At 52.4% G+C, this 13,122-nt stretch overlaps 5 protein-coding genes across 5 annotated transcripts; 3 read left to right on the top strand and 2 right to left on the bottom strand.

Moving 5' to 3' along the window:
- Positions 1-851: 851 nt before the first annotated feature.
- On the bottom strand, positions 852-2,416 carry J7T55_010476 (glycoside hydrolase family 13 protein; the record flags this gene model as incomplete). Its single annotated transcript, XM_053145024.1, has 2 exons — positions 852-1,524; positions 1,587-2,416. The coding sequence occupies 2 exons, from the start codon at positions 2,414-2,416 to the stop codon at positions 852-854; spliced, it is 1,503 nt and encodes a 500-aa protein (XP_052992323.1).
- Positions 2,417-2,970: 554 nt separating this feature from the next.
- On the top strand, positions 2,971-4,059 carry J7T55_010475 (uncharacterized protein; the record flags this gene model as incomplete). Its single annotated transcript, XM_053145022.1, has 1 exon — positions 2,971-4,059. One exon carries the CDS (start codon positions 2,971-2,973, stop codon positions 4,057-4,059), a length of 1,089 nt encoding a protein of 362 aa, XP_052992322.1.
- An 849-nt stretch (positions 4,060-4,908) lies between these two features.
- J7T55_010474 (uncharacterized protein) lies at positions 4,909-5,613 on the top strand (the record flags this gene model as incomplete). The annotated part of the gene is made up of 1 exon (XM_053145021.1): positions 4,909-5,613. The coding sequence occupies one exon, from the start codon at positions 4,909-4,911 to the stop codon at positions 5,611-5,613; it is 705 nt and encodes a 234-aa protein (XP_052992321.1).
- Positions 5,614-9,133: 3,520 nt separating this feature from the next.
- Positions 9,134-10,861, top strand: J7T55_010473 (uncharacterized protein; the record flags this gene model as incomplete). Its single annotated transcript, XM_053145020.1, has 2 exons — positions 9,134-9,521; positions 9,603-10,861. The coding sequence occupies 2 exons, from the start codon at positions 9,134-9,136 to the stop codon at positions 10,859-10,861; spliced, it is 1,647 nt and encodes a 548-aa protein (XP_052992320.1).
- A 264-nt stretch (positions 10,862-11,125) lies between these two features.
- Positions 11,126-11,511, bottom strand: J7T55_010472 (uncharacterized protein; the record flags this gene model as incomplete). Its single annotated transcript, XM_053145019.1, has 2 exons — positions 11,126-11,397; positions 11,478-11,511. 2 exons carry the CDS (start codon positions 11,509-11,511, stop codon positions 11,126-11,128), a joined length of 306 nt encoding a protein of 101 aa, XP_052992319.1.
- Between the last annotated feature and the right edge of the window lie 1,611 nt (positions 11,512-13,122).

Genomic DNA, 13,122 nt, shown 5'->3' with positions numbered 1-13,122 from the left:
ACACAGAAGCAATGTGATAGGGCGAACAACTGGGTCATCCAACGATCTAAGGCGCATGTGAAGAGCTCCATATGTACACGACGATGAACACCATCACATAGCAATTTCAAATCGTATCTATTCAGGTCCCAATGAAGATGATAAGTCAGGAAAAAAGGAAACAATGCATTCAGGATGCGGAACAATGTGTTGTGAAACCTGCAAATATGATAAGAGAACAAGTATTGTCTCGACATTGCATGCTCTGATTACTAGTTCGCGTCTTCAGTCCTCCCAAAGATGTAACCATTACTCTTGTCCGCTAAACCTTTTACCTTTCCGGAGAGTCAACAAAGCCATTGTCATACTACGAACAAATACTCCACGCTATTCGCATTTTCCCATCGAAGCTCAAATCAACAAGATCCAGGGTGCTGCTACGTACAATGCTTCATTACAAAAACGGGGTTTATCTCATTCCCACTGCGGAGCACTTGTGTCAGTTAAATGACATGCGTACGGCGCGAGGAAGGAGCTCGTTCTTTTCCGAGTTTGTTTCCTGAATCGTCCTATTCTTACCAAAGATCCTCCTTCTGCGGAGAGCTTTCGATGGACAAAGTGGATTATTGAATCCAACATAGATCCTTGACGTAGATCCAGTTCAGAACATTGACATGTCTACACTATATGACAGATTTTTCCTCATTTAGTCACTTCAAATCATTTCGATGAAATTGTAGTAAGCAGTTCGGTATAGTGTATCAAATTACCATCTATAGTCTATGTCTATTTCGAGAGTATTGTTAGCATGGTCAGATCTAGGCGCTATGTACATGGATAATTCAAGCAGTCCTCAAGCCACAGTGTCAAAATTAAGCACATAGGGTGCTGTTGCTGGCGCTGAGCCTGGACTCAGGGTAGAGCACAATGGGGTCAGCCTTCATCGTCACGGAGACTCCACCATCAGTGCCTGCAGTGTACTGCGTGCAGCTCAGCAGATCGACGTAAACCTGGCCAGCAATGTAGCCGGTGGAGCTGGCAGGCAGCGAGACAGCACCGACATTTCCGGCCTCTCCAACATTAGTGGTGATAGCTACGACGTCGGCCTTCTTCATCGCGACAGTGTGGTCATCACTCCAGATAGGGTTTGCCTGGTAGGCAATGTATGCGGTGGGATCCTGGGTGATGGCCAACGTGCGGGCGTTGTTCAGGGTCGAGATCCAGGTGTACAGCTCGGACGTGGTGTTGTAGCTTGAGGTCCACAGGGGCTCACGGTTGTAGGGGGCCTCGGCGCCAGTGAACTCCTGCCATTGCTCCTGACCTTGGTAGATGATTGGGATGCCGTCCATGAGCATGGAGAATGCGAGGGCGTTCTTGGCGAGAGTAATATCCTGTGTGAGCGACGCGAAGCGGGGGTTGTCGTGGTTCTCGAGGAAAGAGGAGAAAGTGCTGGTCTTCAGCAGCGACTTCATCTCGTTGATGCCGGTGACGAGCTCGCTCATGGTGGCCGAGCTGGATGCGAAAGCACGGGTGAGCCAGAAGTAGCTGTTACCATGTTAGTGGGTCACGGCCGTGGACAGCACAGGGGTATGGAGACAAAGACTTACGCAGGGTAGTTGACGAAGCCAGGAACATCGCCAACCCAGGACGGGAAGGTATTTGGGTCGCCGTTGAGGATCTCACCGGTACCGAACACACCGGCGGAGGCCAGGAACTCCTCCCAGAAGTCCTTCTCGACGTGCTTGGTGGTGTCGAGACGGAGGCCATCGATGTTGTACTTGGTGACAAGATCGGCAATCCAGCTCTTCCAGATCTCTCGGACGTTGGTGTCCTCAGTCCGCAGATCAGCCAGGGACACGCCGGTGGTGCCCTCCCAGCACTTAATCACGCTCTCTGCATCATCGTCGTTGATGACGCAAGGGTCGTGGTAGTAAGAGGCAGAGTTGAATGGGGTTGCCTGAGTATAGTCGCACGATGACATGTCGGCAGGGAAAGCCATATGGTTGGTGACCACGTCGATCATCAGGTACATGCCACGTTTGTGAATTTCCTCCGACAGGGCAAGGAGGTCATCCTCGGTGCCGAAGTGCTCGTTCAGGGAGTAAATGTCCTGGGCCCAGAAACCGTGGTAGGCGTCTCCAAGACTCGTGCCTCCCTCGATATTTTTCACAATCGGCGAGATCCAGACCGCGGTGAAGCCCATGTTCTGGATGTAATCCAGCTGGTTCTTGATACCGGCCCAGGTGCCACCGCAGAAGGTTCCGAGGTCGTTGCAGGCAGCATTGGAGTCACCATCAGGGAGAGCGAAGCGGTCCGTGATGACTTGGTAGATGGACTGAGCCTGCCATTCTTCCGTGCTCAGTCCCTGAACAAGACCGGCCGCGCCCAGAAAAGCAGCGACGGCAGCCTTTGAGGCGCCACGAATAGAGTTGACCATGATGATAGTAAATGAAATTTGAAAACAGCAAAGGAGTGACTGATTGTAAAAGGAATGTGATCGGCGCAAGGGCCGGGATAAGGGAATTCGAGATGATAGAGAGAGAAGGGATCTTCTCGGCAGGGACGCTCCATGCTGACTTTTGGGATGAGCTCGACGTTTAATAGTTTATTTTGGCCTTGGCGAGGTAGGGGGCGATTCCTAGGGGGAATTGAGCTGATCTCGTGAAGCTATAGGTCTAGACTGTTTACGGTCTACTCATCTCAAAAGCACCCGTCAACCATATCCACTATTCGGGCGGTTCCTGCAAGCGCGCGGCTTGACTCGCAGGCGAGATTGACAAGGGATCAGGGTCCCACAAGACACGATTTTGACAGCAGCTGAGCTCGATTGGCTCGGCGTATCCCCCGCATGGGATCTGCATGCGAGCTATTTGTGGTATGTTTCTCGGAATATTGGTTCAACCGACCAACCACACATCAAGCTATCTTCAGAGCTTGCCGCGATCAGCCACATCGTCTTCCTCATCATAGCACATACCTAGATCCTCCAAGATGTCAGCCCCACTCAAGCTCGCCGTCATCGGCACCAACTGGATCACCAACTCGTTTGTGCAGTCAGCCCACGAAAGCAAGAGGTTCCAACTTGTGGCAGTCTACTCCCGCAGCCTCGATACAGCAAGAAAGTTCATCTCAGAGACGCCATCGATCACCGATGCTTCTTCCGTCAAGTCCTACAATGACTTGGACTCGTTGCTCTCGGACGGCTCCGTCGGGGTTGAGGTGGTCTACATCGCCTCGCCTAACTCGCTCCACTATGAGCAAGGACTACAGGTGCTGAATGCCGGAAAGCACGTCATCATCGAGAAGCCGATCGCCTCAAATGTCAAGGAAATGACGGCTCTATACAGCCTCGCCGACTCAAAGGGGTTGTTCCTACTGGAGGCTTTCCGGCACATTCAGGAGCCCAACTTCCTCAAGCTACAGGCGTTGCTGGACAGCGAGACGAAGGAGGGTGGTAAATTTGGTCCCATTTACGGTGCCAGTGTCTCCATGGCCTCTTACTCTTCTCGGTACGCCAAGGTGCTCCTCGAAGGAGAGGAGCCGAACGTGCTTTCACCAAAGTTCTCTGGCGGATCCTTGTGGGACATGGGTTGCTATCCTGTTATGTTCTCAGTTGGTCTGTTTGGAAAGCCTGCAGCGCAGACTTACTATCCAGTTATCATCCGCACGGGTGTCGATGGCGGGGGACACATAATTCTGCAGTATAGCACAGAGTCATCCAGACACAAAGCCAAGTTCACCGTCCATGCTCACACGAGCAAGATATACACGTCGACCTCACCCACAGAAATATACTGCGAGAAGGGCACTATCAGGGTCAATGGTGCCACCGGGGTTACTGATATCAACACTATCGAGTTCTTCCCTCGCGGGTCAAAGGAAGCTGAGCAGCTAGGAGATACGAAGCCCGAGTATCAAGGCTTTCTGAACCTGACCTGGGAGGCCAAGGAGCTTGGACGTGTAATCCAAGAAAGCGACAAGAAGACAGAAGGCAGGCTGAGGGAGCTTACCACTGATGTGCTGACGGCGATGGAGGATATGAGAAAGCAGAACAACATTGTTTTCGAATCCGAGAAGTAGGATTGATTAGAATAACAATATCAGAAGCATCCATCAGCTTCTGACAATATCCCAAAGCGTGATTTAATACAGAGTATGTCCACAAACCGTTCTGGATCAAGGATGGCCCCCTCACACCTCATCCTCGGTTGTTTCCCTAGGCCGTACTGGATGGTGACCGGGACATCTGGTTCGTACGCGGTATGAAACGTGCCACAGAAAAAGCACTTAGTATACTCGCGGACCTACAGCAGCTACCAAATGTACTTCCACGACCTTCAACGCTCTATGAACCCTTACATGACCCATATTATCAACAAATGCCTGAAAGCCCGAAGGGATCTGAGCGCAGATACTTGTTGCAAGAACGCATGTTCTCAACGGTTCGCTTATCTGCAGGTCAGAACCATGGCTCATGTGGAACCATGTTTGACAAAAGGACAAGGTAGGTCATCAAAACGAAAGTCTGTCTATCCTTGATAAAAATACATATTTGCTTGCATTCGACCATTTGCTGTCCAGCGGCATCACGACAGCACCTAGTCGACTAGTCCAATTAGGTGATCTATATTTCTAGAACATGTGAATCCCCGAGGATGACATTGGCTGATACGCAGTGTGGCAACGGCCGGGTGATATCACACCTGCATATTCGCCGTCATGGTAGGCCTCCCGCAGATGCATCTGCGAGCCCCGCCGGAATAGCTGCCAACCCACCAACCATCAACGCATTTTTTTTTACTAACTAAGGACGAAAGAGAAAAGACTGGGATTTATGCGGAGCAAAATTTTGACACTTCGATAAATTCCGAGGATTTTGCCTTATGGGCAAAGGCTTTCTTTGAAGATTCTATCGCCACACTAATCGACATGGCTTCACATTCAGCTCTGCCACAGAATAATTCAAAAGTCAAGGTTAAAGTGGGAGAGGAGGAATGCCTCATCGATACCGAGAAGATCCCATACTTTGCAGCTTTCACCAGATTCCAGGACCTCTCTGGTCAAAGTGCAGCTTCGGTGCCCGTGCACGGCGATATTCCTTTCTTTACCATTATCAACCAATGCGTTGACATCGGCTACAGGAACTTCTTCCTCAAGCTGCCCCTGAACCTTCAGGACTATCACACAGTCTGCGAGACCCTGCACTTTCTTGCCATCGATCTTTTAAAGGGACAGAAACTTCGTGATGTCTTCGACGAAATGAAGAAGGGGAAGACGGACTTCGACGACTACGGAAAAGCGGTGAAAGGACACCGAAGGGCGGCACGGGACGCGGCATTCAAGCTACTGTACTTGTTCCTTGTCGACGAATTCGAGTCCGATATCAAGGACAGCAACATGGCATTCAACGCAACACTTTTCGTGGTGTCGCATCCAGGCATCTTCAAGGCTGCGGCTCGAAAGATGGTGCGAGCTGCGTTTGAAGAGCGCTTTGTCGTTTCGGACAAACAGCAAAAGGGCCTCAACAAATGGCCGATCACGGGCCCTGTTGGAGAGGAGTGGCGAGAGGATGACAGGACAACAGACGAGGAACCTGCTGACTTTTACTCGGACTGGTCGGACTTTTCTGATTGAATATTGCTTGTTGCTTCCTCTGTATCGTCGAGTCTAGAAAAGTGCTTCGGCTGGGATAACGGATGTTTCAGTGAGTATGATGCCAAAAGGTTGAGATACAAGTCCTTCGTAATCTTTCAGAGAAAAATTGATGGCTGCTATCCAAGTGATGGGCTCCGTTGGCCTGAATGCTTGCTTCATAAGATGCAGCTACATATGGGCATTTGGTCGCTATGCAAAAGTTTCAATGCCGTTGTGTCTCTACCAACAGATATCGACATATTTCCTGCCGAGGAAACTTTAGGAGAGATAATTTAGTCTTCACTCTACTCAGAGTACTTAATATATTTGATGTTGTCAGGCGACTCATTAAGGAACCTACGGTAGCGCTATGGCCTGAATCTATTTCCTTCTCTTTTTCGATTTCTTTTCTTTTTTCGTGAAAAAAGAGAGAAAGGGAAAACTTCTTGTTGTCATGTGACAGTCTTCATTCCTATACGGTATTCATAATCAAACGCACACTCAATGAAGAAGTAGAAACAACCCTAATTCGACAGCGCCAGCCAATTGAGCACCCAAGAAGCACGACGCGTCATAGTAGGGCTTCGTACCGCGGAGGCGACATGCAGGTCATCGACGATGATGCAAATCATTCACACCATACAATACACACAATGATCATGATATATGAATCCTGATTCTCATTCTGGCACGGCCTGCGAGTAACTGACCCACCGCCTGAAGAACGCATTCAACGCTCTCAATGTGGACAATAATCTCGGACAATCTGGGAATGTTGACCCTGATAGTCGCTTGGTTGAACATTTGAGGATACAACAAGGGGCAAAGAAGAAGATCGAGGTGCCCCCTGGGCCAAAATATTTGTAGAGGGAGCGTGAAGACGAGATGCTTTACAATGAGCGCAAACTGCTTAGAGAGCACATAGCTCTCCCAAGGCGCTGGGTACTCCTCCCGACATAGCTCCATGGAAAAAAGCCGAGTTCTTTCTTAAGACCGCCGCAAGTAGGACTAAGTGTCAGCTGCTGACTTGCGGAAGGTCCGTTGAACCCCAGGACTATTATCGGGCGGCTTTGAAGCCGGCGATGTCGTCAGGAAATTAGAGTAGAGGACTTTTAGACAGCCTCGGTATGATCCCTAGGCAACTGTTGTCTGCTCGAGGAACTTTGGTATGATGAAATATGCGATATTCGTGGCTGACAGTCTCGATCTTGTCCAGACCACTACTGTCTCAAACTCTTCAAGGAAATTGCCGATTTCACCCAGGCGGCCTTTGTCCAGTGCTTTCACCCCGTCACGAGGTCAACGCGTTGGCATCGCGGCCTGAACTGGGCAAAAGCATCTACTCACGTGGTCGATGCTGGCGCCGAGCGGCTCATTCTGTCGTGGATCAACACACGGAAACGCTTGATCTGTAGACGAGACGGCATCAAGACTTAGGACGTCGAGGATCTCAAGCCGGATTTCGCCGGAGTTCTATTTAATGCCGGTCTCCCCGGCTTCGTAGGCAAACAATAGTCGGGGGTGCGAGAGACCGAGTTCTTGTGGCTGTCGAAGGATCTAGCGCCCTATGAAAGCGATGGCCCTGGCGACGAGCAGTCATGGAATATCTTCAAGGGATGCCTTGACGACCGGCCTGAAAGTATTGAATAACGTAGACGAATTGAGCGATATGCTCACTCACTGGTAGGTAGATATGGTAAGCATGCCCGGAAACTCTCAAAGTAACAAGCCAGGACTGAAATAGATTTTGCAGGAGGCTGCCATGGCAAAGGTTGAGGGCGGAGATGACCGGAAGGTCTCGGACGAGCAACGTCTGGCGACCCGGCGGCGGAGGGATGAGCTGGGGCCGAAGGCTGTCCGCGCGCTTCAGAGAATGTCCGTCATTCCAATACCGAATCGTTAGGAAATATCCTTGTTTTGCTTTCCTGATTTGCAAGCGCTGTTTTCAAGCATGGTAGGTAATGATAGCGTGCAATGGTGACCAAGAACGACGATGCAGCGATGGGGGAAAATAAAGCCAGCTGTTGCACGAGGAGTTGGGAGGCGACGACCAGGTAGACTACGAGTTCGGCAAGGGTCGGCTGGGTCTCACCTGGCCTTGATCGAGACCCGAGCATTCTCCGTCAATAAAGCCAGCCCTAGGCTAGACAATCAGAGCAGTATCCACTACCACCAATGCAAGGCCAGAGCCAACCCTTGATGATAATCATGAGAGCTGCTTCCCCGTTTAATGATAGGCTTCAAAACACAATCGGGCCTCTGAGAGCAGGATGGAAGACCACCACGGACCAACTATCAGCGTGCACACATCACGATGTACTCTCCTTGAATGGCAGCAAAATCCGATGATGGAACGAAATGAAACACCAATGATCGACACACATCTGTACACTCGTATAGACCTCCCAGCGCTCAATTGCACACTCCCGTTGTGCGCTACCTGAAGAAAAGCGACGTAGCCCGTGCTGACTGTACCCGCGTCCTAGGGTGCAGGGCCAATCATGCCCTATCAAAAGCAACGACGAGATTTTTTTTGTAAGCATGTCCATAGGTGTATGATCATGTGCAAGATCGACTATCAAGGGGGCTATATGGGTCAACGCGGATTGTAATTAGGAGATCAACCTGCCTCCCATTGTTGATGACGGTATGCCTGAGAATTTTCGACAATATAATCGGAGTATGGCCTATCGAATCGATCGTCAACGGCCCAGCGATTCATCTGACTGACGGGAACTGACATGTCTTATAGATGTTCCTGCATATCTGCATGCCTGTGCTGTGCAGCACAGCAGGTGGAGACGGCCGGTTGTCAGTGTTTGATGCACGCACCCAAGTGCCATGATCTCACTCTGTCTGGCCAACCGCCAAGAAACCCCATGCCTTTGGGGCCCCAGATTGTCGGAACCCATTGGAACGCTAATTACGAAATGGCATGGGCGTTGATGCGCTATCAGCCACATAGATTGGGCTTGGGATTACTTCGGTGTCATGACTAAGTCGCCCCGGGCTAGACAAAGATGGTTCCCTCCTCTATTGCCCTCCTCCGGCCGCATCCATCATCGGGACACGCAGGCTTGCAGGTTTCTTATCGCCAGGTCCCCTGAGAAGTGGGCCTGCATTGGCTCTTCCTTGGTCAGGGCCGGTCTTCGGTCACCGTGAGCTTGCCTATCACCTACTGCATCGCGCATCTATCTCCCACCAGCTATCATCTATCACCTGTCATCTCCCGCTCCCCAGTCCCTTATCCGATCCTGGGACTCCTGGTTTCCCTCTCGTCCCATTCCATGCATTGATAACCCGGCTAGCCCGCTGCACATTGGCATATTAGCTCACGCACTGCAACCCACATGGCCTTGGCCTCTTGTTCTCTGCCCAGAACCCGGACCACAGCAGCAGAAATAGCCGCAGCCGCACGCGACACCACCCGACTGTCGGTCTCTGCCTCTGCCTCTGCTCCCGTCTTCGTCTCAACCGACGACAGCAGAATAGCACCACTTCCGTTGCAGCCATCACCGCCATGAGCAGACCTCCGACTTCGACATCGGCGTCCAGCGCCCGCCGGCACTCGGCCTCCGCCGGCCATGGAGGCGCGGCAGACGATGACCTCGCGCGCATGGGCTACAAGGCCGAGCTGCCCCGCTCGCTGTCGATGTTGTCGGTGCTGGGCCTCAGCTTCGCCATCATGGCCGTGCCCTACGGCCTGTCCACCACCTTCCTCTACTCGCTCGCCAACGGCCAGTCTGTCACCGTGCTGTGGGGTTGGGTCATGCTGTCGCTCATCAGCATCTGCATTGCCGCGTCCCTCGCAGAGATCTGCAGCGTGTACCCGACTGCCGGAGGCGTCTACTATTGGGCCGCTCTGCTGTCTACACCCGAATGGGCGCCTATAGCATCCTGGATCACTGGTACGTATAGACTCTCTTCTGTTATGGTCTCCTGTTCACTTCGATGTGAAATTTTACAAGTACGTAATTAACGCATGACAGGCTGGCTCACCCTGGTCGGAAACTGGACCGTAACACTCTCCATCAACTTCGGCGGCGCACAGCTCATCCTCAGCTGCATCACCCTCTGGCGCGAGGACTTTGTCGCCACTGCGTGGCAGACGGTCCTCATGTTCTGGGCCGTCATGCTGGTCACATACCTCGTCAACGTCTTCGGCAGCCGATATCTCGACCAGATCAACACATTGTGCATCTGGTGGACCGGCGCCTCGGTCATCATCATCCTCGTCGTGCTGCTGGCCATGGCCCGCGGCGGCCGGCGCAGCGGCGAGTTCGTCTTTGCCCACTTTGACGCCTCCGGCTCCGGCTGGGCCCCCGGATGGTCCTTCTTCGTCGGCCTGCTGCAGCCCGCGTATGTGCTGACCGGCTACGGCATGGTAGCCGCCATGTGCGAGGAGGTCCAGAGCCCCGAGCGCGAGGTCCCCAAGGCCATCGTGCTCTCCGTCGTCGCCGCCGGCGTCACCGGACTACTGTACCTCATCCCCGTGCTCTTCGTCCTGCCCGACGTCCAGGAGCTGCTCGCCGTCGCCAACGGCCAGCCGGTCGGCCTCATCTTCAAGACCGCTACCGGTAGCGCCGGCGGTGGCTTCGGCCTCCTGTTTCTCATCCTCGGCATCTGGTTGTTCGCCGGCATTGGTGCCCTCACCGCCTCCAGCAGGTGCACCTACGCCTTCGCCCGTGACGGTGCCATTCCCGGTTCTGGCCTGTGGAGCCGCATCGACAAGCGCTTCGACATTCCTCTCTGGGGCCTGACCCTGTCCTTCCTGGTTGACTGCTTGCTGGGTCTCATCTACTTTGGCTCCGCGGCTGCATTCAACAGCTTCACGGGCGTGGCTACCATCTGCCTCTGCGCATCCTATGCGCTGCCCATCCTTGTCTCTGTCATGAGGGGCCGCAAGGCCGTGGCATACGCATCGTACTCGCTCGGAAAGCTTGGCTACGCTATTAACATTGTCACACTGTGCTGGGTCGCGCTGTCTATTGTCATCTTCTGCATGCCATCCGTGCTCACTGACCTGACTGCCTCTACGATGAACTACGCCAGTGTTGTGTTTGCCGGGTTTGCTGCTATCAGTCTGGTGTGGTATTTCGTGTGGGGCAGGAAGCACTTTGCTGGCCCTCCGATCCTGAAGTCCGAACTGGCTGGCAATGGCGTGGGTGTTGTGGTGCATGGCCGGGATATTGAGACCGCTGCCAAGGGCGACCATAGTAAGCTAGATGACGCTGAGAAGTCTACTTAGATTTGAGGTACGATAGAAATGTATTGTAGAGAATTGGAACATATATGTTCAATTGTTCATATTGTATGACACTAGAATTGGAGGCTTCAGAAAGCCTGCAATTGTGCTTTGTACCCAAAGTCGGCCACTTAATTTAGACTTGGATGACCTTGAACATATTGCCTCTGGGGCATGAAGCTGGACTACTTCACGACTGATTGTTCCATATCGAGGTTACCCTTATGTCACCACCACACCTCCCACCCAAAAACAGCCATGACCTCCTTAGAATCCCTGCTTCTTGACCTGAGCCTGAGCAGCGGCGATAGTAGCAGCAGAGTTGGGGTCAACAAAGCCGCAGCCCTGCTTGCCGTTCTGGAACTGGGCGCCCTCGGCGGAGCAGATGCCGACACCGCTGGTGTTGATCTCGGCGCAGCACGCGCTGCGGCAGTCCGCGTCGGCGACGCAGCCGCCTGTGGTGAACTGCTGGGCCTGGCCGTTGCCGACATCCTTGGCACCGGCGTTGTTGGGAGCCAGAGCGAGGGCGGAGACGGCGACTGTTGATAGCACAAGGTTAGTACTTGTCCTTGAGGATGGTGGCAAGGTAGTGTAATGTGTGACTTGGGATGTAACTTACAAGCCAGGACGGTAGTGAGAGTGATGCGGACCATTTTGACTGGTGAAGTGAAATGTGGTATCAAACCGAAAGATTGTAATTAAATATGTGCGTTTAGAAAGTGAGCGACGACAACCAGGTCGTAAGTGAATGTAAATGTTAATGAGTGAGAAGTGTGTGGTGGATGAGAAGAGAACGGAAGACCAGACGTACTCTTGGCATCATTCACATCCTTATATACCCGCTCGCACTTCTGCTCAGTATGTGAATGTGCCGTGATCCGGCTGATCGAGCTGCACCAGGGCCATCTCATGATCATCGTCGAGTCTTGCCATTGACAGAATGTCAGCAGGGGCGGGTGGGCTATCGGATGAGTGGTTCGTCGCAGATCCGAGGATCTGGAGGTTATGAGTTGGGACGGGGCGTTTCAGGTACTGCGGTGGGCATCACCGAGGCGACTTTATCCTGCCTCAGCTTGGCCGGCTAATTGGCCGAAGCGGCCGGATTTGTGCTTGATGCTCAACTAACAAGCTTTTGACCGAGATCCGAGCCGCAGCCATCGCATGGACCGTACCGTTGAATTGATATCCATCACGTCGCCCCCTTGACCGGGGTAGTGCATGCCGGAGGTCCAACACAAGCCCGCAGACGTGACACTGTTCCGAGACGTGACGCCCCATGATCACGTCGAGTCGCGTTGCAGAGGAAAATTGTCAAGTTTGGAGTTCGGCGTCTGTCTAGAAAACTGGCCACCATCACACAACGGCCTTCGTTTCCTGGACTGGACCACAGCAGTAAGTCGTGGTCATGCACTTACTGCGTTTTGTCTCAAAGCAGTCACTGCCTGACCCTTTTGTTCGGTCATTAATAAGATCTTTAACTTTCCTTGCTGTCATCACAGTGGCTATAAAACTTCGTTATGGGGCTCGAGAGCCGGAGTTGAGGCCCGTCTATACCGAGGATGTACCAATTCTACCAAGCCTCTCAAATCTACTAGCAAGCAATCGGAATGATGCCAATGCCAATAATAGGAGTCCCGTTGGGCTCCGAGGATATAATCAGTCCACAAATGATATAGCTGGTTGGCATCCTCGCATGATCGAGTACGGTGACTTGACAAGAGTTGCGACACTCCAACGGGGCCGGCTGGAAGTTGTACATCATCCAGACTTCGGCGCCAGACCGGTCCTCGTCAAAATGGCAGGTCTACCAGGAGATATAAAGTCCATCTCACATGAGACTATAGTCTACCGGCACCTATACGGCCTACAAATTACACCGCTATTTTTGGGTCATGTCACGGAGTACGGTCGCATCATCGGATTCATCACCGAGTACGTGCAGCAGGCAGAGAAGAGGGCAGCGCAACATAGCCGTATGGAAGCCTGTCTCTCTGCCCTGAGGCGGATGCACAAAAGGGGGATTGCTCATGGAGATGCACACGCGGGGAACTGCTTGGCTAGAGAGGACGGGTCAGCGGCTCTCATTGACTTCGAGTTGGCGGTGGAGACTACGTCAAGGGTGGAACTCGAGAGGGACTTGTGGATTATGAGCCATACAGGTGACATTGAGACATGACCATTGATTTGAGATCCACCGATGTCAACTTCTTAGCACGTGAAGTTATTCCCATGAGGGTTATCAACTTTTGTGACCAACAAGATCT

The sequence above is a fragment of the Diaporthe amygdali genome (assembly GCF_026229845.1).
Source record: "Diaporthe amygdali strain CAA958 chromosome Unknown NODE_19_length_847323_cov_64_739301, whole genome shotgun sequence".
NCBI classification, from domain to species: domain Eukaryota; kingdom Fungi; phylum Ascomycota; class Sordariomycetes; order Diaporthales; family Diaporthaceae; genus Diaporthe; species Diaporthe amygdali.
This window is presented reverse-complemented; position numbering and strand designations above follow the sequence as displayed.